Here is a 22,276-nt window from a genome sequence, read left to right on the forward strand (position 1 = left end):
TCCCGCGCGGGGGTGGGGGTAGGTTCCGGGTTGGGAGACCGGACGCCTGGGACCTGCCCGCTCCCGGGGACCTGCACGATCCTTGCGAGTCTCCTGTGGTCCCCGTCTACCCCCTTCCCACCGCCCTCCCCATCGCTGTCAGCACTGGGTCCCCACTGCGCTGAACCCAGCCCGACTCGTGCAGGTGCAGAGACCAGGAACCAGCCGGGGACTTTCGGCTCAGCTCCCCAGCTGGCCCCCAGGGTCTCCCCGAGAGAGGGCTCAGCTTGTCAGCTGGGGGCCCGTGTGCCCCCGCCTCTGGGTCTTCCTCTTTCTGCTACCCCAGGCGGATGTGGCTGGCCGGGTCGGGTCGGTGGGGGCTTTGAACCTCTGAGGCAAGCGACCCACCCACTGGACTCCCTGAGGGTGGCAAGTTCAAGGCTCTGGGAGTCACCCGGGGGAAGACTCAGGGTGGCACCAGGCCCTTCTCTGGGCAGCCTGCAGCGGTGTGGGAGGTTCCAAGCATCGGAGGGGTGGCCTGTCTTGAGAATCCCATGTGGGGGGTTCTCCTTTTGCCCAGGAGACACAACAAATGTCACCAGGTCCTGTCCTGATGTGGCCTGGGCTCCATTGGGTGGTCCTGTGAAGGTGGAAGATGGGTCCCTTCTCCGTACCTCTTCCAGGTGGGGCCTGCTCACCCAGTCATACCTGGCAGGGTGTTGGGGGTCCAGAGAGATAGCCCCTCTCCGCTCCCAAAGTGCAGCCTGGGTCTGTGTCCCTTAGCCTCCCACCCTCTCGGGTTCCCAGCCAGCTGGTCCTGCAGGCTCTCCCGACCACCTGCCCCCAGCCCAGGGGAAGGTGCTCTGGCCAGGGTGTCCCATTGCTCAGGGCTGGCTCCAGAATGACGAGGAGCTGTCTGTCAGAAAGGGAGCTTTGGGTTTCATATTGGTTTATGAAAACCACCTCTTATGTAAATATTATCTTTCTGGAGCAGAAATCCTTTTTGAAAAAATGAGCTGCTATATTTAGTTGAGCTGTGGGAGGAACTGGGGAGATAAATATTATTTAATATCCCCCATTAGTGTCTTGGCAGGGAGGGTGCTGCAAGAGAGGAGGTCCTGAGGCCTCCCTGGGGTGTGAGGGGCAGAGCTGGGAGCTCTGGGGGCCCATAGCCACTTCAGTGCCAGCTCCGGTCCCCAACTAGGGGCTCTTGATGCCCAGGGGAAACTGAAGACCCAGCCCTTGATTTGCCCCAGAATGACACAAATTCTGTCTGAGTGACCTGGTCCAGACCCCTCTCCCCAGTGAACCCCATGACTTCATTGAAGCAGTAGGGCAGAGGAGACCTTTAGTAACCCCCATACCTCCTCCCCATATTGTTTTGTCTGTGCCTGGGGATCGTGGGGTACCCTGACCAGAGCAGCTCTCTGTGTGGGGTGATGAGTGAGGATATTGGCATACTGGGTAGGTCCTCAGAGATGTGGACATGCCTTAAGAGATGAGAGAGAAAGTTGGGGGGCCATTTCTGGGCTCCCCTTTGCTTGGGTAGTAGTAACAGTAAGTTGATGTTTACTGAACGCTTCTTATGTGCCGGGCACGGTTCTGAGCACTTTCCACCTCTGACCTCATTTTCCCTTCTCCCAAATAACCTTATGAGGTCAGGTCGCTGGTCCTCCCCATTTTACAGAGCAGGTAACCGAGGCCCTGAAAGGTTAAGTGGCCTCGTGAGTGGTGGAGCCGGTCTGGGATCCCGGCTCCCTCTGAGACTCAGTCGCCTTGTCCGTACAGGGAGGTCGTGGGCTCTACAGGCTCTGGGGCTCTGGGCCAGAGCTGGGGATTGGCTGGGCAGCTGCACTTCAGCTTTCCCAGAGGGCTCTTCAGATCCCAGGAGGCATTGCAGGTTGGGGGAGATCACCAGATGGCGAGAGCGAGTGGACCCTTCCTGTTTGTGGCCTCGAGGACCCAGCCTTGGCCTGAGAGAGGGACCTGGGGTGTCCTGCAGTTGCCACCAGCACAGCCTCTGGAGTGGAGGTGACAGGCATTGGGAACCTTTGCCCCTCTCGGTGTCCTCCTCTCTCGGTGGCTCAGGGGGCCCCTTGTGAATGATCAGTGAAGTCACACGCTCACTGAGAGTCGCCCCTCCTTGTGGTAAAGGAGACTGGGTGGGGCTCTGGGCCAGAAGCTGAAGCTGGGGGTATGGCCTGCAGGTGGAAGGGGAACACCCCAGGGACTAGTGCTCACCCGCCCCGAGAGTAGTCTGTGCACCTGTGAAGTCGTTAGCGCTGGAAACCGCAGAAGAAGTCATTTGCTTACCTCCTGAAGTTTGCAAATTCTGCAGGGAAGGGGGGGGGAGGCCCCGCCTTGCTCCTGCAAACAAACCTCGTCGCTGTGGGGAGGGAGGAGAAGAAGCTTAAGCCAGCAATGCAGTCAGGGCATGGGCCAGCCTGAATCCTCTCCCCCACCCCAGTACCCACAAACCCCCTTTGTCCCCAGTCCATTGCAGAGAGGGCTCTTCTGACCCAGAGCAGCCGGCATCCTGAAGCCTTGTACACTTTGCAGATGCACTCTGGGTAAAAATTTGCATGCACACAGCCCAACAGTCAAAGGGAACAAAAGGTATCCAGGTCCCCCACCTTGTCCCCGGCTCCCCACTCCCAGGATCCCCAGTGTCTCCTGCACCACTTTGCACCTGCCTTTCCACGGCGCCGCGCCTGCTTCTCCTGCCTGGCCGGGGGTTCCTGTGTGACGTTGCAGCATTTCTTCACCCTGGCTTCTCAGGGACGCTCCGCGGGTGCCAGGGTTGTCCTGGTCCCCGCGTCATTTCACACACTTGTGGACATCGGTAAAGGATAATAAATTCCTCCGCGTGGGATCGCGGGGGGCGAAGGGTGTGTGCACTCTTAATTTGGACAGCGGTTGCTAAATTGCCCTAGGTCAGGTTGTGTCTCCTCTCGCGCTCGGCCCCCCCACCCCCACATATGCTGTCACGTCTTCCTCTGTGACAGCTGGGTGGACCCATACGCTCCTGGTGGCTCTCTATGGCATTTCTCAGTTTACGGGCAGGCTTGACCATCTTTTCACAGGTTTTGCTTGTGTCTGTGGGTGAGTGGGCAGCCCGGCTCCTCTGCCCACCTGAGCCAAGGCAGGGAGGCAAGAGGGCTGGACCGTGTCCTGCTAAGTGTCCCTTCAGTGCTCAGTGCAGAGTCAGATGTGAGCCGGCAAGACCGCAGGAGGTCCCGGAGGGTGCTCTCTGTCCAGGTCAGCTGGGGGAGGAGTTGTAGCCCCCGGAAGACTGGGGTGTGGTGGCCCCAGAGGCTGCAGATGAGAGGTGGTCTGGATTTGGATTGCATACAGCGGTGGCCTTATCTCCTTTCAGCCTGGGGCCCGTGTGGGGCAGTGGGCTTTTGAAAACCCTTCTGGGTGCCCCGATGAACCCAGGCGGGGAGGATGAGGCAAGCTGAGTGGTCCCCGGCCTTGGTGGCCTCGGAAGAGTTGCCTGTCCTTGGCCTCCATGTCCTTGAGCAGAGATGGGACCTCGAGATCTCCCGGGGGCCTTGTGGGAGGTGAAGCCAACTCTGGTCTGTCCCAGATCTGAGGGGAAGTAGGGGCTGCCTGCAGGGACTTGGACGTTCACGGTCCCTCAGCGTTCACCCTGGTTTCCACCCCCATTGGCCCTTGCTGGGCAGTGCCAGCGTCCCAGGAACAGCACCAGGCCGCCCCCGTTGAACCCCCTCACCCCCACACCAGGAGCTCCCAGAGGCAGCACTGGGTGTCTGCACAGTGCAGCCTAGGCTCGAAAATCCTTCCCCTCTAGCATGCCGGGTAAGTCTCGGTCAGCCATCTGTGGGCCAGGGAGTCACTTCGCAAGGCCACTCAGTGGCCCCCTGCAGAGCAGGACCGGGTGTCCACTCTAGGTGGGCCCTGGAGACATGGCAGAGCCACCAGGTGGTCTGGGCGGAGTCTGCCCAGCCTGGGCCTCTCCCAGCCAGCTGCAGTGCTGGCCTGATCTTGCAAGGGGACTCCGTAATTGCTCTGTAAATTTACCTTTGAGGAAGACCTCGGTGCAGTGCAGTGCAGTGCAGTGCTGAGCCTCTCCCTCCTGGAGCTGACATTTAGAAGCTGCAAGACCAGTTTCCAGTGCTAGGAGGAGGAAGGAGCCAAGGCAGGCGGGATTAGGTTAGCAAGTGGTGCATGGCGCTTGGGGGCAGTCCAGGGGCATCCCTGGCCCTGTGCCCCCTGCTCCTCCCTGGCGCTGAGGCAATTGAGTCAACAGTTGCCGTGAGGCCATATGTGGACCCAAGGATGACTCATCCCTCCGGCCTGCAAGGGGCTCCCTTTCCCGCTGATGTCTGATGACCACATGAAGGTCACAGGGTGGGTGGGGCCTGGGAGTGCTCACAGAGGAGGGCCCTTTTCAGTGACCCTTCCTGGAAGGGTGGGATTCCAATGAGGAACTAGGCCCGGGAACTTCAGGGTCCCAGTGGGTGATGTGCTTGGCTGCTATCCGAAAGTGAACCGTTTGGACCCGCTAGTTGCTTCATGGAAAAAAGGTACGGCAGTCTGCTTCATGAAGAGTCGGAGCTATGGAAGCCATGTAGGGAAGTTCTGTTCTGTCCCCAGGGACTGCTGTGAGTTGGAATGGGCTGAATGGCTGTGTTGGCTTGGGTAGCTAGAGAAACAAATGCAGGGAGACTCATGTGTGTAAGAACGAGCTTATATAAAAGAGTAATTGTATACGAGGAACCCAGCCCAGTCCAGATCAAGTCCATACATCCGATATTAGCCCATATGTCTGATACCAATCTATAAATTACTCTTCAGACTCATGCAACACATTACAATGATGCCAAATGCAGGAAGCTCACAGGCCGGTGGGTGGAAAGTCTTATGGATCCAGTGGTGGTAGAAGCATCTCAACGCTGGCATGGGCCTCCACGTGGCTCCTCCAACTCCCAGGGCTCTGGCTCCATCGGTGTAGCTTCATGTGGCTTGTCAACAGGACTGTCAAGCAGAGAGTATGTGTCCCACCTCCAGAGAGGAAGACAGAAGTTCCCAGAGTCCTCAGGTGAAGGCCATGCCCACACAGAGGCCTCATTGGCTATGACCTGATTGACAGGCTAGACTCCACCCCTCCACAAGTTGACAGATGATGTAACAACCGCGGTGGCATTGGGCTGTTTGGTTTGGTTAGTACTCTGTGCAGAAGGAGCCCTAGAGATGCAGCAGTTACATGGTCCGCTGTCACCCTAAAGGTTGGTAGTTCTTATCCACCCAGCTGCTCTTCAGGACGAAGCCCAAAGATCTTCCCCAGGGGTGGCCAGCGGCGGTGGGGGTTGAAGGGAACCCATGGGGTCACTAAGCTCCAGCATCGACTTGCAATGCCCGGTGTCCACCACTAACTCTGGACAGAAGGCATGGCTTGAGGAGGAAGAGGGCAGCTTTAGCAAAAGGCAGGGAGGCGGTGGCAGATCTGAGGTGAGCCGAGTGGCAGACAGATGAGCAGCTGAGGTAGGAGTGTTCTGGAAGGTTCCATTTGGGCATCCAGGCAGACCATGGGGATCCACCGGTAGCCTATGGCCCGGGACAGGCAGGACCCATGTACCTGCTCATAAATACTCACCAATCACCTACTACGTGCTGGATGCTCTTCCAGGTGCTGAGGACACCTCCGTGAGCAGTCCCAGGGCCACTCAGGAACACTGGGGGTGCCGGTCAAGGCTGATGCTTGCTGTGCGCCCGCTGCGTGTGGTGGGTGGTTCCTGGTGCTTCCGATGGAGCGGGCTACTGCACCCTCCCAGCCACTGCCTGGTGCGTGATAATCATACGCCCCCGTTTTGCAGATGGAGAATTGGAGGATCGGAGGGGTTTTAGAGATTGGCCTACGGGCACAGAACTACAGAGTAGGGTTTGAACTTCAGCTCTCGAAACCAGACTCCCATGATGCTCATACCCCCAGGCTCCTTGGGGCCAGCCCCACAGAAGGCATTGACGGGCATCGGTCAGGCTACAGTGACCCAGGTCAGAGGGTGGTGGGAGAGGCCCAGACAAGAAGCCAGGGATCTGGAGGAAGAAGCCCCTCCTTACTGGATCCCATAGGATGGCCCCGAGAGGTGGGCAGGCCAGGCCTTCTCAGTTAACAGAAGGGGCAGCGGAGCCAGAGCAGGCAGACATGGGGCTGGCAGTGCCGCCACTTTAAGGGGTGATGTCTTGACTTCAAGGGGAAGCAGCACGGCCTTCTACACGCAGGCAAGGAAGAGGGCACCAGAGGCTTCCGGGGCTGTCTGGGCCCTCTGCCGGGTCCTGGACTCCCAGATGGGAGGGGAGACTTGGTCTCCCGGGGTCCCCAGGAGGTTGACGCTGGAAGCGGAGCGGTCCTCAGCACGCAGGGCCTCACTGTTGCTCTGCTGTCAGGTCTGCTCCGATGTGTGGTGACCTTCAGCATCCGGCAGGCCCTGCCGGCCTGTGCCATCCTCCCAGCCGGTCTGTTCGAGCCCTGTACCACAGCCCTCGTGTCAGTGCACCTTGTGGAGGGTCTCCCTGGCTTCATCGCCTGGTGATGTCACCTGTGAGCCCCGCAGAACCTTTCTGAACGGAGACGATTTGGGTTGTTGGTTTGCGGGCTGGAGGGCCGCTTGTTGGGGTCAGGCCACAGCATGCTAACAATCAGGACGTGGGAATGCCACGTTTTTTCAGGTGCCCTGGACTATAGGGACCTCGGGGATCAGGGGAAAGAAAGCGGGGCCGCCTAGACCCTCGGAGCACAGTGTCCAGAGCCAGATTCCCCGAGCACAAAGCCGCGCCAGGCCACTTCCCAGCTGTGTGGCCGCGAGTTCATTCCTCCATCTCCCTGCGGTTTAGTTGTGACTTCTGCAAAACGGGAGTCTGGGTTGTGTCCCCTACTCGGGTGGTTTAGGAGTCCTGGTAGTGCAGTGGTTATGTGCCGGGCTGCTCACAGTGAGGTCACGAGTTTGAAACCACCAGGTGCTCGTCCGGAGAAAGACTGGGCTTTCTAGCCCTGGAAGGAGCTGCTTTCCCAGAAGCTCACAGGGGCAGTGCTGCCCCCGCCTGTAGGGGTCGCTGTGAGTTGGAATTGACTCGATGGCAGTGCATTTGCTTTTGACGTGCTGGTTTGAGAATGATCAGAGAGCCTTGTGGTGGTGCTGCGGCGCAGGCCGCTAATGGCACAGTCGTCGGTTCAAGCCCATCTGCTGCTCTTCAGGAGAATGATGAGGCTGTCTGCTCCCCTGAAGACTGACAGCCTAGGAGACCCTAGATGAGGTGGCTACGAGCTGGAATCGCCTCGACGGCAGTGGGTTGGTTCCCGGGGTGTACATTGGGAAGTCGCCACAGTGCTGGGACACCACTCACACTGGTTGCTGACGTTCTGTGTCTGCTGAGTCCGATCCCACCGGTTAGGTACACCTGGCTCCCAGTTGTTACCTAGAAAGAATGAGGGGAACCACCTGGCTCCCAGCCCCATACATAGTAGGTGCTCAGTAAATGTGACTCAGACGATGATCAGTCTCACCTTCAAAGTGGGTGTGGGTGTCAGTTCTTCCAAAAGAGGGTTGGGGAGGCTGAACGGTGTGCCTGCAGCCCTCCCGGGCAGCCGGCTGTTTGGGCAGCGCCAGAGTTGTGCTGTGTGCTTTACACCAGGATCTGTGGGGCTCTGGGTTGGCCTCAGTGGCTAGCTGACCTCAACTCTGTCCAGACCAAGTGCCCTGAGGAATGTGGTTCCATGAGTACATGCTTGATGGGGGAGGCAGCAAGAGGGATTCTGGTGAGACTCATACATGAACTGCCCCTTTGGTCAGGGACCATGAAGATACCCTCCACACTGAGGGGTTTGGGAGTCTTCTGGGTAGAGCCCGGCAGAAGCAGGCAGATGTGTGTCAGGAGGTTGGCACCACTTGGTGCAGAGGCTGGGGCATGGCTGATAGGACCTCAGGAGGACCCTACTCCGTGGGCGGATTGGCTCAGAAACCAGGCTGGCCCCTCCCCCCACCTTTCCTGTCCGCTTCAGCTAAATAGATCAGAAGGAAAAAGTCTGTTTGATTTTAATCTCAACGCAGGACACTAGAGATTACATTTTCCACGGAAAATGTCAGCCGCTGCCTAAAATAGGGCTTTGGAGAAAATGTTAGAAAGTGTATTTTTAGGTTAGATGTTTCCCTCCTGGATTCCTGCGGCCCAGTGGACTTCGAGATGCCTCAGCTGCCAGGTGCAGACCCCAGACATTCCAAACAGGTGGTCTGGGGCGAAGGCTCCCATGGGCAATAAAAACAACCACATGTGGGCACATGAGCCCCAAACAGGTGGACAGATGCAAAGACCAACCTGAGGGGACTTTGGGTCCTGTGTCTCCCACAAGCTCGTAGTTGATGCTGATGCTTTTAGCCCTTGGGAGTGGTCACAGGCAAGAGAAAGTGGGGCCCAGTTAGCCTTTAGCGTGGGCGGGGTCTTCAGAGAGGCCTGAGCAGGGGCACAGGGAGCCTGCCCCCCCATCTCTGCCCCACAAAGACTTGAGATATGACCTCATTCAAGCCAGTTCTCTCTTCTGGACCTCCCTCTTGCATCAATGAAACAAGGTCCTGCCTCCAGCCCCTCTGACCTTTACGATGTTAGGATGATTCAAAGACCTCAGGTCCCCGAAAGAGTACCAGCCAGCGTGGTGCAAAAGGGGCTTCAGCAAACCTCAAGGTTAAAAACCCGGCACGGGAAGTGCTGGCAGGTCCTGTTGGTGTTCTACGTTCAGGAGGTTCTGGAGGACTGGGCTGGGGGGTCTCGGGAGTCATCACTGATCTTGACTGGAGAGGAGGCCTTAGGATAAGGTGACCAGACGTCCCGATTTTTAACACTGTTTCCTGCGTCCCACAGCGTTTTAAAAACGTCCCGATTTTTGGAAAGAATGCACGACAAGCTAGGGTAGACGGTTTTCGGCTGTCATGTGGCTCTTTCACCAGGATATGAGTTTTATCAATGGTGTCCCGCTTTACCAGTGTTAAAATCTGGTCACCTTACCTTAGGAGGGTCAAGCTGGAGCCCAGCCCCCAGGGATGTACCTGTGGTCCTCCTGGTAGTGGGTGCTGACTGCTGGGGGCTTGTTCCGGGAAAGACCCCCAGGTGGGGTGAGGCTCAGAGGGTGGTCCCAGCATGTCAGAGGCCCCGTGGGCAGAGACTGGGTTGAGTGAGTGAGTGAGTGAGTGAGTGAGTGTGTGTGTGTGTGTGTGTGTGTGTGTGTGTGTGTGTGTGTGTGATTGCGCTCTACAGTGTTTTCAGTAGTGGCTGGTTTTTCGGAAGTTGGTCATCAGGCTTTTCTTCTGCGGTGCCTCTGGGTGGACCTCCGGGTGGACTACAGCCCCTAGCCTTTTGGTTAACAGCTGAAGGTGCTAACTGCTCTCACCCCCTACCCCCAGGAGTTGCTCTCAGAGGGAGGGGCCACTTTGCAGTGGGGGGTGGGGAAGAGTGGCCATCAGTAGAGGGGCAGGGGAGCTGAGCGAACTCCTCCCTCCCCTGGGTCTCAGTTTGTCCTCTGTGACATGGGACAAAGCCACTCCTGGAGGGGGGGATGTCCAGAAGGCCCCTCCTAACTCTGGTTTTGTCCCCCACATGAGCCAGGCCACACTGGACCTCCTTCCCTCAGGGTGGGGTTGCGGGTGGGGTCCAGGGCTGTAAGCATCTGGGCTGGAACCAACTGTTCTGAGGCCACGTGACCCCCAGAGAGGCCATGTCTAGACCAGTGGTTCTTAACCTTCCTAACACCGTGACCCTTTCTTACAGCTCCTCACGTGGTGGTGACCCCCCAACCATAACATTATTTTTGGTGCTACTTTATCACTCGCATTTTGCTACTGTTATGAATCAGGTAACCCCTGTGAAAGGGTCACTCGACCCCCAAAGGGGTCGTGGCCACAGGTTGAGAACCGCTGGTCTAGACCATCTGGGGGTCCGGGTGGATACAGTGGGGAGGCACTGTACAGACATCTCCAAGCCCCCCCACCCCCACCCCCATGTAACCTACAATCCTGCTTTGTCTCCTTACGGCTCCTGTGGCGACCTGGATCCTGCAGAGCTCCCAACTGAGGAAGGTGAGGCTCGGGGCTGAGAGACCCCCTTGGGCCCCGCCTTAAGGGTTCCGACTACAGAGCGGGAGGTGACCAGCTGCTCTGGGAATGGGAGGGCCAGGCGACCGGGCTGGACCTCACTCCGTGCTCCCGTTCCCAGGGAAATCCCTATGGGAGTTGGTGCTAGAGCAGTTTGAGGACCTCCTGGTGCGCATCTTGCTGTTGGCTGCCCTGGTCTCCTTTGTAAGTAGCCCCGCCCCGCCGTGGCCTGGAACCCGCAGCTGGGAGGGAGAGCGAGGCCCCAGCTGTGCTGGGGGGCACAAGGCTGCCCTCCCCGCTGTCCCCTGACCCTGGCCAGCCCCTGCACTGCTCAGCCTGAGCTCAGCTCCCTCACCTCCTGGCTCCCACCCAGCCCGCCAGCCCATCTTCCACCAGGGGCTTCTCCCTTGCGTCCAGAAGCACAGGTGGGGCACCACTCCAGGGTCTCAGTCTCCGCACTTTCCGGACTGATAAATCCTTGGCTGTGGGTGCTGCCTTGTGCGGTGGAGAATGATGAGCAGTCTCCCTGATCTCCCTCCCCAGATGCGTGTCACAGTCAAGGCTGCCTCCAGTCATCCAGATGCCCCCGAGACGAAAGCATGTCCCGTTCAGAACCGTGCACAGCCCCCCCTGCCCCTCAGATGTGCTCCCAGGCCTTGACTCTCTCTTTATGAACATGGTTTGATGGGAGTACACGTCGCGTGGCATAGAACTTTATGGCCCGGTCCTATTAAAAAGAGGGGTGCAGTCATCACCACAGTCCGTTTCAGAGATTTTTTCCTCGTCCTCGTCGTTCATAGCTCCCCGTTCCCCCCACCCTCCCTGCCAGGCCCCCAGGGCCTGTCTCCATCGGGCTACCTCTCTCTCCTGGATTCCATTTCAGAAAAGCATACAACGCAAGCAGGAAGCAAACGAACAAACAAACACAGGAACGGCTAGACAAACTAATACCAATTTATAAATTATCAACGGTTCGTGAGGGAGGGGGGAAATGAGGAGGTGATACCAAGGGCTCAAGTAGAAAGAAAATGTCTTGAGAAGGATGATGGCAACATATGTACAAACGTGCTTGATACCATGGATGCATGTATGGATTGTGGTAAGAGTTGTACGAGCCCCAATAATTGTTTTATTAAAAAAAAGAACAACTATACAAAAATAGAAACACCTCAATTGAAGAGCAGAACATATTAACGCTGTAAGGACTTTCAAAGGAGTCGAAGGGAGATCAAGTGATAATGGATTACATTTTAGCCTCACACTGTCATCAAGGACGTTACGACGGTCTCTTTCTCGTGCCAAAGCTGTTCGCATACCCGGGCTATGTTCGGAGGGCATTCACCAGAGGCTTCATCTGGGTAGGGACCCTGCAGGTGGACTTCAGGGTTCCACCGTCCTCTAGGGCCTCAGTGGAGCCCACCAGGCATTCATAATTTAAGCTTTGATCCCGGTGTCTCCTTCAGACTTGGGTTTTATTGTTTACAGCCCTTGGATCACACAGGTTGGTGTGTTTCTTCCGTGTGGACTGGTCACGTCCCTTATTGGCTGCGTGTGCGGCCTTCTCTGCACTGCCGCTTCCCTTGTCACCCCTTGCCCCATGCAGACCCCTTCGGGACCCCTGGTTTCCAGGGAAGGAGGAGGCTGTCGTGGTCTTTTCCAGGCTGCCCTGAGAGTGGGCATGGTTCTGGCTCCTGGCTCCACCCCCAGCAAGACCTGGAGAGACCTCATCTTGATGGCCAAGTGTGGGTCAGTGGGACCCCTGGACAAGGGCTCTACTCTTCAGCCAGCAGGGGCCCAGCCAGCTGTGTTTGGCCCTCTTGTCCAGTGGCCTCGTGGGACCTTAGAGGAAACGTTTGTCCACACTGAAGCCTAAAACAACGGACCTGAGGGAGTGCCCTGAGCCCTTAACGGAGCTGTGTGGTGGGAGTGACAAATATGCCCTAGGGCCACCAGTGGAACTAGGATTTGAGCTGGCCTCCTGCCTCCCAACTCAGCCCCTGGGCTGTAGGTCTGGGACAAGGCTCCTTTGGCACAGAATCACCCGGGCTTGTTCAAACACAGGCCCCTCTCTGAGCCCCAGACCCAGTGGGTCCATGCTGGACAGATAGATAGAATTCCACTTCTAGCCACTTCCCCCGTGCTGGCTAGTCTGGGACCCCACCGTGCTTCTAGGCAGATGTTGGGTCTCCAGCTGGTAGCTGTAACTGCCTCCATGTCCCTGAAGATTGGCTGAGTGGCCCGGTCACTGCCTGAGGGAGTTCAGTGTCTTCTAAGTCAAGGCTTTCTCGGTCGCTGCCCACGGTGCCCAGGGGGTCTGCTCCCCAGCAGGGACGCCAGCAGGAGACGCAGAGGTGAAGGCTGCCGGGTGCCACTCACGGCATTCACCAGCTCTGGTCCCGGCAGGTCCTGGCCTGGTTTGAGGAGGGCGAGGAGACTGTGACAGCCTTCGTGGAGCCCCTGGTCATCATGCTGATCCTCGTGGCCAACGCCATCGTCGGCGTGTGGCAGGTGGGTGGCACAGGGGTGCCGGGCCAAGGGGCCCTGCTAGGTGTGACCTCCGCCCTTTCAGGGATCCCTGCGGGTCTCTCTGCATCCCGGGGTGTCACCAGCTCGCCTTGTCCCTGCAGGAGCGCAATGCTGAGAGTGCCATCGAGGCCCTGAAGGAGTACGAGCCTGAGATGGGCAAGGTGCTTCGCTCCGACCGCAAGGGCGTGCAGAGGATCCGGGCCAGGGACATGGTCCCCGGGGACATTGTGGAAGTGGCGGGTGCGCTGGGGGCATCCCCTTTTTACTGCCCACCCCCCTTTGCTAGCTCGGTGTTGAGAGGGTAATTGTCAGATCCCCCACCCTCATCCCCCGCTGTACAAACGGGGACTCAGGGCCAGAAGGGCAGGACCAGCCAACAGGTCACACTGGGGCCTCCTGGCTTTCAGCGACGGGGGTGACCCGCAGCCCCACACTCAGCCAGGCCTTCATTCCTCCTCAGTGGGGGACAAGGTACCTGCTGACCTCCGCCTCGTCGAGATCAAGTCCACCACGCTGCGAGTGGACCAGTCCATCCTGACCGGTGAGCTGGGAGGCCCGGCCAGGTGGGGGGGCTGAGCCAGGGCCCCAGGACATTCCTCATTCTCATTCCACACCCAGGTGAATCCGTGTCCGTGACCAAGCACACAGATGCTATCTCAGACCCCAGAGCCGTGAACCAGGACAAGAAGAACATGCTCTTTTCTGTAAGTCGGACACAACCCCTGGGAGCCTGTCTGGACAATACTCACAACAGCTACACTCTCATGAAGGCTCATCGTACAACATCATGAAGATAGGTACATCTGTAGGGAGAGTCATTGGATTAAGAGCGGCGTAGGCTTACGGCAGGGGAGGTTGCAGGGGAATTGGGAGCTCAGCATAATGAGTACAAGAAGGACGAGAGAAATGTTCTGAAATTGGTTGTGCATATCCTTGCACGACTCAACTAAGCACAGACCATTGAATTGTATGGTACGGGGACTCTGTGTCAGACTGTTAGACAAGTTACAGCAATCATGTCATGGTGATTCCACGGGACGAAGAGCCCCACCAGTTATTGACAACGTACACAGATGTGTTCGAATCAAAAACCCAAACCAGAACACAACTCCCTGCTATCCAGCCGATGCTGACTCACAGAGACTCCGCAGGACAGGGTGGGGCTGCCTTTGTGGGTTTCTGAGACTGGAAGACTTTATGGGAGTACACAGCCTCATCTTTCTCTCATGGACAGGCTGGTGATTTTGAACTGCTGACCTTGTGGTTAGCAGCCCAGTGTGTAACCATAGCCAGTGTTCACTGGGGGGTGGGGGGGTTGGCTGGTACTATTCTAAGCCCTTTATGTTTGTATACTAATTTTTCAGGGCTTACCTCTTGTTTTTTCTGGTAGGCCCAGAGAGGTTAAGTAAGGCGCTCAAAGTTACACCAGCAGTAGTGGCAAAGATGGGAGTTGAACTTGGGTGCGCTCCGAGGTTTCTCCTCTTCCCTACTAGACTGTCCTGCTCTGATCAGGAAAGGGGAAGTGCTAGCCTGCAATCGCTGGACAGAAAGTCCTCTAGGGAGGGAGGGGCTTGCAAAAAGTGGTGAAGAATGGCGGGAACCGCTTCGCAGACAGGAAGACCGTTTTAGAGTGGGGAGGGAGGCTTCAAGGGGACATGGCCGGTGTCAGCAGCTGCCCTTTAAAAGCCTTCTAAGGAGGGTAGCTTGGCGCAGGGGCTGGCAGGGACCCCAGGGTGGAGTGTGTTGCTTAGGGCAGAAGGAGAAAGCTGGAGCTGCCGTCAGCACAGCCCTTCCAGCCACCACCTGCACAGCACAGCCAGGCCAGGGAGGGCCGCTGTGTGAGTGGCCTCCCGGGAGCAATGGGGTCCTCTGTGGGACCATTGCGTAGAAGGGGACACTGAGGCCCAAGGCTGGCCGTCCCTTCCACCAGGACTCGGGGATTGCATGAGGGCCGTGGAACCGGAGCTGCGGGACTCAGGTTTTCTGGAGCCTTCCTTCGGTAAATATTTATGGACGGCTGAGGAAGGATCCCGGCCCGCTGCGCACGCCTTTGTGGACGTGGTTGTGACAAGTGTCATTTCGATGGGACTTGCTGTGCTGGTCAGGTCCTTCGTGGCCAGGGGTCGTCTCTGTGTCAGGCACTGAGGACACGGCAACCGCCAGAGCCCTGGCCTCCCGGCGCTGACCGGGTCACGAGGGAGTGGGCGATGGCTCCCTCAATACAGAGCTGCAGGGGACTGGGAGCCGTAGGGATGGGAAGAAGACGGAAGCCAAGCTGAAGGGTACGAGCCCACCGCCAGTGGCCCGGAGGAGCAGGGGCTCTGGCCAAGGTGTCAGCCCCTTGGCCCTTGTCTCTCTCGCTCCGCCAGGGCACCAACATTGCTTCTGGCAAGGCGCTGGGTGTGGTCGTGGCCACGGGCTTGTGCACCGAGCTGGGCAAGATCCGGAACCAGATGGCGGCAGTGGAGCCGGAGCGGACACCGCTGCAGCGCAAGCTGGATGAGTTCGGGCAGCAGCTGTCCCGAGCCATCTCCGTGATCTGCGTTGCGGTGTGGGTCATCAACATCGGCCACTTTGCCGACCCCGCCCACGGCGGCTCCTGGCTCCGGGGTGCTGTGTACTACTTCAAGATTGCCGTGGCCCTGGCTGTGGCCGCCATCCCCGAGGGCCTCCCGGCCGTCATCACAACCTGCCTAGCGCTGGGCACGAGGCGCATGGCACGCAAAAGTGCCATCGTGCGGAGCCTGCCCTCCGTGGAGACCCTGGGCTGCACCTCGGTCATCTGCTCCGACAAAACCGGCACGCTGACCACCAACCAGATGTCCGTCTGCCGGGTGAGTCGCCGCAGCCAGCTCAGGCCTTCCTGGTGTCGGAGCGTGATAGTGGGCAGATGGGGGTACCTCTCTGGGCTCCCCTGGTACTTCCTTTTGGGCAGGGGATGGAGGAGCAGATTCAGGTGTTCGTGGGCTCAGAACCTATGGCTGGGCTAGGTCACGGCCCATCTTTGAGCCTCACTTTCCCCGTCTGAAGCTTGGGTGTGCAAGCCCTGCCAGCTAACCCACCCAGGACACAGGAGAGAGTCAAGTCCAGCCTCCAGGGCTGGGCCAGTTAACTGGGGCTGGACCCAGGTTCTATCCTGCTTCCACCGGGGCCCTCTGCACTCACTGCCTGTCACCAGATCTGACGGCTCCAGTGACTTGGAAGGGCCAAGGCAGGAATTATTTATTCCCTGATGTTCCATCCTTTTTCCTGGGCTTCCTGCCCACATGTTTGGGGATTCTGGCCGAGGCTCTGAAGGGGCAGAGGGCCCCTCCCGGCCCAACCTAGAGGTAGATGTGGTAATGGTGAAGGTTGCAGGCTTCCCAGGGTCCCGCTCCCCATGTCTCTTCTACCACTGCTCCCAGTCTGCCCGCTGGGTGACCTGAGAAGTGACCTTGGAAGCCTAGGCTCTGGATTCTGAAACCTTAAGGTTTTATAGGAGCCTGTTGGAGGTTGCTGCCCGGAAGGGGTGCCAGCAAGCTTTACTGCCCAGCTGTCACTGCCTTTGACCTAAAGCTCTGCTCAATGCCCTAAGAACCAGACCACTGTCATTGAGTCACCCCGACTCAGAGCGACCCAGTAGGACAGAGGAGAGCTGCCCCGGTGGGTTTCCAAGACTAGCTGTTACAGGAACAGCCTCGTCTATCTCCTGCGGGAGCCGCTGGTGGGTTTGAACTGCTAGCCCTGCCACTAGCAGCCCAACATGTAAACCACTGCCCTCCTTGGGCTTTAACTGAACAAAGTGCCCCTCCCGTGGCTCAAGTAAAAGACTTGTAAAGCACAATGTGGGGAAGTTAGGGGGGTGGGCCATGCTTGCTGAGAAACACCCTTTTCAAGGGCTGCACTTGCTGGGGAGCAGGGAAGAGGGGGCCCAGAAGGGGACACACTGAGCCCCTACTGGATGCTGGACTAACCATTGACTTGGCTAGTTCCCAGGACAGCCAGAGTCCAGGGAGCCCCTGCCCCTGGTCACCCAGCAGGAGCTGACTCCCTGGGGACACTGGCTAGTGACTCTTAAGAGTGGGGGGTGTGGGCTTCCAGGGTAGGGAAAGTAGGAGCAGCTGGACTCAGATCCCACCGATACCCCAGAGGAGAAACAGGTCAGGTGCCACGATCAGGATTCCTGCCCCAGCTCAGGGTTCCAGCAGCTGGCAGCTGCCGCAGGGCACCTAAGGTGACCGGATCTTAACATTGGTAAAGCGGGACACCATTGATAAAACTCATCTCCTGGAGAAATAGCCACGTGGCAGCCGAAAACCGTATACCCTAGCTTGTCGTGCATTCTTTCCAAAAATCGGGACTGTCCCTGAGGGTGAGGGCGGCGCCCGAGGCTCTTAGGAAAACCCTATAGCCCCCCGCCCCCCAGCCCCATGCCCGTCTGGCGCCCAGACTGGCAGCGCCGAAGAGAGAGGACACGCCGCTCGCCCTGAACGAGCCCCTTGGCTTCCCAGATGTTCGTGGTGGCCGAGGCTGAAGCCAACTCCTGCCGTTTGCACGAGTTCACAATCTCCGGGACCACGTACGCGCCCGAGGGCGAAGTGTGAGTGCCGGTTCAAGGGGCGGGGCTTTAGGTGGGCGGGGTCTTGCGGCGGGGGGGGGGGGAGGGGGGGGGCTCAGGCCCGCCCTACTGACCCCCGGCTCTCGCAGGCGGCAGGGCGAGAGGCTGGTGCGCTGCGGGCAGTTTGACGGGCTCGTGGAGCTGGCGACCATCTGCGCCCTGTGCAACGACTCGGCGCTGGACTACAATGAGGTGGGGCCCCGCCCTGCCACCGCCTCCCTGGGTCGGAGCGCCCAGCCCCGGACACACCCTTCGCCCTGAGCCGCTCGCACAGTTCCCGCGATTGGCCCTAGGGGCGTGGCCAGCCCTTGCACCCCTCCCGCTTCCTCTGATCTGAAGGCTCAGGGACCCCTGGGGGAGAAATGTGCCAGGTTGGGAAGAGGGAGGATGTCTGGGATGTAAGGCATGGCCCAGAAACGGCCCAGGTATGGAAACAGTAACAGCCGGTAGTGATTTAGAAATGAATTGCCCATCATGGGTGGCTGCGGGTGGGTGTTGGCTTACAGGAGGGGGTGAGGCTCTCAAGCCAAGACAGTTGCACACCAAGCCTTAGAGGGGCTTCCATCTGGGGCAGGGGGTGGGCAGATTTGCATTGAGAAAGGACAAAACAAGCCTGCCCCCTGTGGGGCTGACAAGGGTGAGGCAGGTGGCGCTGGCTGGAAACCAGGACCAAGTGAAGAGAGGTCAGGGTTGTTCCTGGCTGCCGCCCTAGGTGGCACTGTCCCTGGATTGACCAACACAGGGTGTAGAGGAGGTAACCTAAGGGGCCCCCCAGGACTGCAGCCTGTCAGGCAGCAATTGGACATGTGAGTTTGGAGCCCAGTGCTGGTCACTGTGAGCACCTAAAGGAGGCCCCAGGGAGAGGTGGTTGGAGTCGAGGGTCAGGGGCCAGACGGCAGGCTTTGGACCTGGACAGAGGAGCTGGGAATGAACCATGGAAAGGTGTGGAGAGAGGTGGAGAGGGTTGTGAGGAGCTTTGGACAGGAAAGGTGGCTGCATCTGTCGGTGCCCAGGCCCAGGCCAGCCGCCCTTGGAAGGGCCCACCAGCCTTGATACAGAGGAAGTTACCTGTAACTGGCCCTGCCCTCACTCCCTGTTCCCTGGGTCCCACCAGGCCAAGGGTATCTATGAGAAGGTGGGAGAGGCCACAGAGACAGCCCTGACTTGCCTGGTGGAGAAGATGAATGTGTTTGACATGGACCTGCAGGCCCTGTCCCGGGTGGAGCGAGCTGGTGCCTGCAACACGGTGAGTTGGTGCTAGACTCAAGCTACGTGCCTGGGCCATCTGGAGAAGCGAAAGGATTTCAGACTCTAGTAAGACTCAGCTCGGGAGTCTCGGAAACCCACAGGGACAGTTAGTTCTACCCCGTCCTGCAGGCTTGCTGTGGGTTGGCATCAGCTCAGTGGCAGTGAGGGTTAGTTGAATAGGGAGAATAAAGGGGGAAAGGCCCTGTCTGGGCAGGGGCTTGGGGTAGAATGTACCCAGCATGGTTTTGAAATAGTAACTTCTCAGCATCTCTCAGGCCAGATAGGCTTTGAATGCCACAGCCAGAGAGAATAGACATTACTGTGCTGGGCAGTGGTGCTACCTGGGCCCCTCATGCCCTGGCCTGCCCTGGCCTTGCAGGTCATCAAGCAGCTGATGCGGAAGGAGTTCACCCTGGAGTTCTCCCGGGACCGGAAGTCCATGTCCGTGTACTGCACACCCACCCGCCCTGGCTCGGCAGCCCAGGGCACCAAGATGTTCGTGAAGGTGGGGGCCTTCGTTGGCTGGCCTGGTGACCCTGCACATCCTGGCTCTAGGGACCTGGTCGCTAGGCCCCTGAGTTCCCAGAGGCTGCAGCTGCGGGAGACCCATTGCCCGGGCAGAATGAGGGTGGGCAGCCTGCGGTGGAGAAGGGGGAGCAGGAGCCAGGTCTGGTGTAGATGGCAGGAAGGCCAGGGGCCCGAAGGCATGGCCGTAGTTGAGGCTGCAAGGCAAGGCCTCGGCACAGGACCGGGGTCATCCCTGCGCCTCCCTGGTCCTGCCCTCCCCATCTGAACAGTGGGTCAGGCTGCAGCAGTGGCATTGAGGCAGTGGGTCCCCATCAGGTGCTTTGGGTATGGGCCACTTGAGTCCCAGGAAGGAAGGACCAGCTCCCACTCAGACCTTCATGCCCTGTCCCTCCTGTCATTGCTCCCAAACTCGGGGTAGAAACCACAGCCTAAGTGCACTCACAGTTGCGGCTTCAACCCTTTGGAATGAAAGGACACTGGCTTTGGTGATTGGACTGCTCATAAAGCTAATGGCCGGGCCACCTTCTGGCAGAAGGAGAAGCTGTTGCTCACATTGTCAGAGGCCACGGGACAGCGGGGGAGGCCCAAGGTGGGACTCCAAAGCTCCAAGGAGTCCGTCACCCCCAAGTCACCCCCGCCACCCTTTCTGCAGGTGGTCCCCAGGCAGAGCTCAGCCTGCCTCCCTGCTGTGAGGAGCCACTGAGCTGGAGTCCTAGTAGCCCCCGCTGGCAGAGGGACAGGGCTTCAGGAGGGTGCCGGGATCACCTACACCCCCACCCGCAAATGCTGTAGCAGGCCCTCTCAGCAGACATTGCAGGAGGGTGCCCCTGGTGGGTGCTCATGCCCTCCTTACCGCCCCTGCCCTGGGGGATTTCTCATCGGGGCCTTTGCTGCTTCCTGCTTCTCACTGTGGACTCCGGACCGGGCCTGGCCGGGTGTACCGTCGGAAGGGCTTCCATTTCCTGGGTGGCACAGGATGCCGGGGGCCATTGTGACCGGCAGAATTGCCACCCCTTCTTGCTCCTGCTCCGCAGGGGGCTCCAGAGAGCGTGATTGAGCGCTGCAGCTCAGTCCGAGTGGGGAGCCGCACCACAGCCCTGAACGCTGCCTCCAGGGAGCAGATCCTGGCAAAGATCCGGGACTGGGGCTCGGGCTCGGACACGCTGCGCTGCCTGGCACTGGCCACCAGGGACTCACCCCCTCGGAAGGAGAACATGCAGCTGGATGACAGCAGCAAGTTTGGGCAGTACGAGGTGGGTGCTGGGGGCTGGTGTGGGGGGTGTTCCCCCGGCAGCGGCTGGGCAGATAGTGGGGTTGGATGGGCTTGGGCCCAGCTGGCATCTGCCCCCCTCCCTGCAGACGGACCTGACTTTCGTGGGCTGTGTGGGCATGCTGGATCCTCCGCGGCCCGAGGTGGCGGCCTGCATCGCCCGTTGCCACCAGGCGGGCATCCGCGTCATCATGATCACAGGGGACAACAAAGGCACTGCCGTGGCCATCTGCCGCCGGCTTGGCATCTTCGGGCACACAGAGAACGTGGTGGGCAAGGCGTACACAGGCCGGGAGTTTGACGACCTCAGCCCCGAGCAGCAGCGCCAGGCCTGCCAGACGGCCCGCTGCTTTGCACGCGTGGAGCCCGCCCATAAGTCCCGCATCGTGGAGAACCTGCAGTCGTTCAACGAGATCACCGCCATGGTGCGGCCCCAGAACGGGAGCAGGGCTGGGCAGTGGGAGGCACAGAGGGCAGCGGGCACATCCCTAGGGGCTCAGAGAAAGCACCTGCCCTTCTTCCCTGCTCTTATTTTTCCCCAACAACTCTACTGTAAACATGTTGAAACGTACCGAGAAATGGAAAAGGTGGCTCGGCGCACCCTGGGGCACCGGGCATCTCTGAGCTGTTTGCTCTGGTGCGTTCCCATCCCCCACCGCTCCCTCGTTAACTCCTCTCTTGGAGAAGAGCATTTCAGAGTAAGGGGCAGGCCTCCTTCGTGAGAGGTCAGCATGTGCGCGCTGGTGTTTAGCGCTTCTTCTTCATGAAGAATCGGCATACAGCGAAAGGTACAGATCTTAAAGGTGCTATTGGATGAGCTTTTGATCACACACACACACACACACACACACACGCCTTATAATAATACACAGAGGCCATCACTCACAGCCCATAGCTCCCTGGTGCCTCTTCCCTGGTCCTCTCTCACCAGAAGTAAGCACTGTTTGGTCTTGTTCGCCCTTGGCTGCTGTATGAATGGAATCGGGGAACACATGCTCTTTTGTATCAGGCTGCTTTTGCTTGTGTGAGGTTTACCCGTGTAGTTGGGAATGTGGGCAGGTCTTTTATTCATTCACCGTTAGATGGTTTGGACCCAGGTTTTGTTCGATCTGGTTTTTTCCATCCTGGTCTTTAATCCCGATTGGACGCTTGACCTTTACCTCACGCCTGATCATCAACTTGACACCCCCTCAGCCCACCCCCTGCAATCAGACCTAGTCCTTTACCTTGAACTTCACTCTGACCGGAAGCCAGAGCTGGGCGTCCTGCTTGGTTTGGCCACAGTAGGACCAGACTTCATGGCTTTTTCTCTGACCTCTACACAAACTTTGTTCCCTGCTCTTGACCTTAGCCCCTGCCGTCTTAGTTTGATTCTTTACGTCGAGCTCAACTCTGACATGGGTTTGTGCCTGGATCTAGACCGCCCCACCACCACCCCACCCCCGCCCACCCCAGTACTTTGTTCTGACCCCAGCTTTGCTCTTGCCTTTGACTGCAGTTCCAGTCCTGACCACAGCGTCCTTATGACTTGGCCCCTAACTTGACCTCCACCCTGCTCACAATTCTTTTTCTTTTTTAACCTGGAGCCTAAGTCCCGTTCTTAGAGCCCTGGTGGCATCCTGGGTACGCGCTGCGCTGCTAACCACGAGAGCAGCAGTGTGAATCCACCAGTTTGCCATCTGCTGCCACAAACAGCTCCGCTCTCAGAAGCTCCCAGGGCAGTCCCACCCTGCCCTGCAGAGTCACTGTGAGTTGGCATCGACTCAGTGGCAATGAGTTTGGGTTTTGTTTTCCACGTAAAAATTTTAAACTTACAAAGAAGGGCTGATACCAACGGCTCAAGTGGAAAGCAAATGTTTTGAGAATGGGGGTGGCAACAAAGGTACAAATGTGCTTGACACAACGGATGGATGGATTGTGATACGAGTTGTACGAGCCCCCAGTAAAATGTTTAAAAAGCATTTCTTTTAAACTTTTAATTTGTAAATACTTTCAAAAGCCGAGAAAGTTGAAATAGGATTTATA

General features: G+C 58.4%; 1 protein-coding gene across 1 annotated transcript in view; it reads left to right on the top strand.

Moving 5' to 3' along the window:
* The window catches only part of ATP2A3 (ATPase sarcoplasmic/endoplasmic reticulum Ca2+ transporting 3), a 33,576-nt gene that overhangs the window by 348 nt on the left and 10,952 nt on the right, over window positions 1-22,276 (top strand). The window contains exons 2-14 of the mRNA XM_045293334.1: window positions 10,050-10,067; window positions 10,204-10,286; window positions 12,486-12,590; window positions 12,710-12,848; window positions 13,069-13,149; window positions 13,227-13,312; window positions 14,978-15,442; window positions 17,099-17,187; window positions 17,295-17,397; window positions 18,320-18,451; window positions 18,833-18,958; window positions 20,016-20,234; window positions 20,341-20,676. Of these exons, the coding sequence (XP_045149269.1) occupies window positions 10,050-10,067; window positions 10,204-10,286; window positions 12,486-12,590; window positions 12,710-12,848; window positions 13,069-13,149; window positions 13,227-13,312; window positions 14,978-15,442; window positions 17,099-17,187; window positions 17,295-17,397; window positions 18,320-18,451; window positions 18,833-18,958; window positions 20,016-20,234; window positions 20,341-20,676 (1,982 nt within the window). The remainder of the gene's footprint in view (window positions 1-10,049; window positions 10,068-10,203; window positions 10,287-12,485; window positions 12,591-12,709; window positions 12,849-13,068; window positions 13,150-13,226; window positions 13,313-14,977; window positions 15,443-17,098; window positions 17,188-17,294; window positions 17,398-18,319; window positions 18,452-18,832; window positions 18,959-20,015; window positions 20,235-20,340; window positions 20,677-22,276) is intronic.

This window comes from Echinops telfairi, unplaced genomic scaffold (genome assembly GCF_000313985.2).
Source record: "Echinops telfairi isolate 266 unplaced genomic scaffold, ASM31398v2 ScPeMD7_2010;HRSCAF=2546, whole genome shotgun sequence".
Taxonomy (NCBI): Eukaryota; Metazoa; Chordata; class Mammalia; order Afrosoricida; family Tenrecidae; genus Echinops; species Echinops telfairi.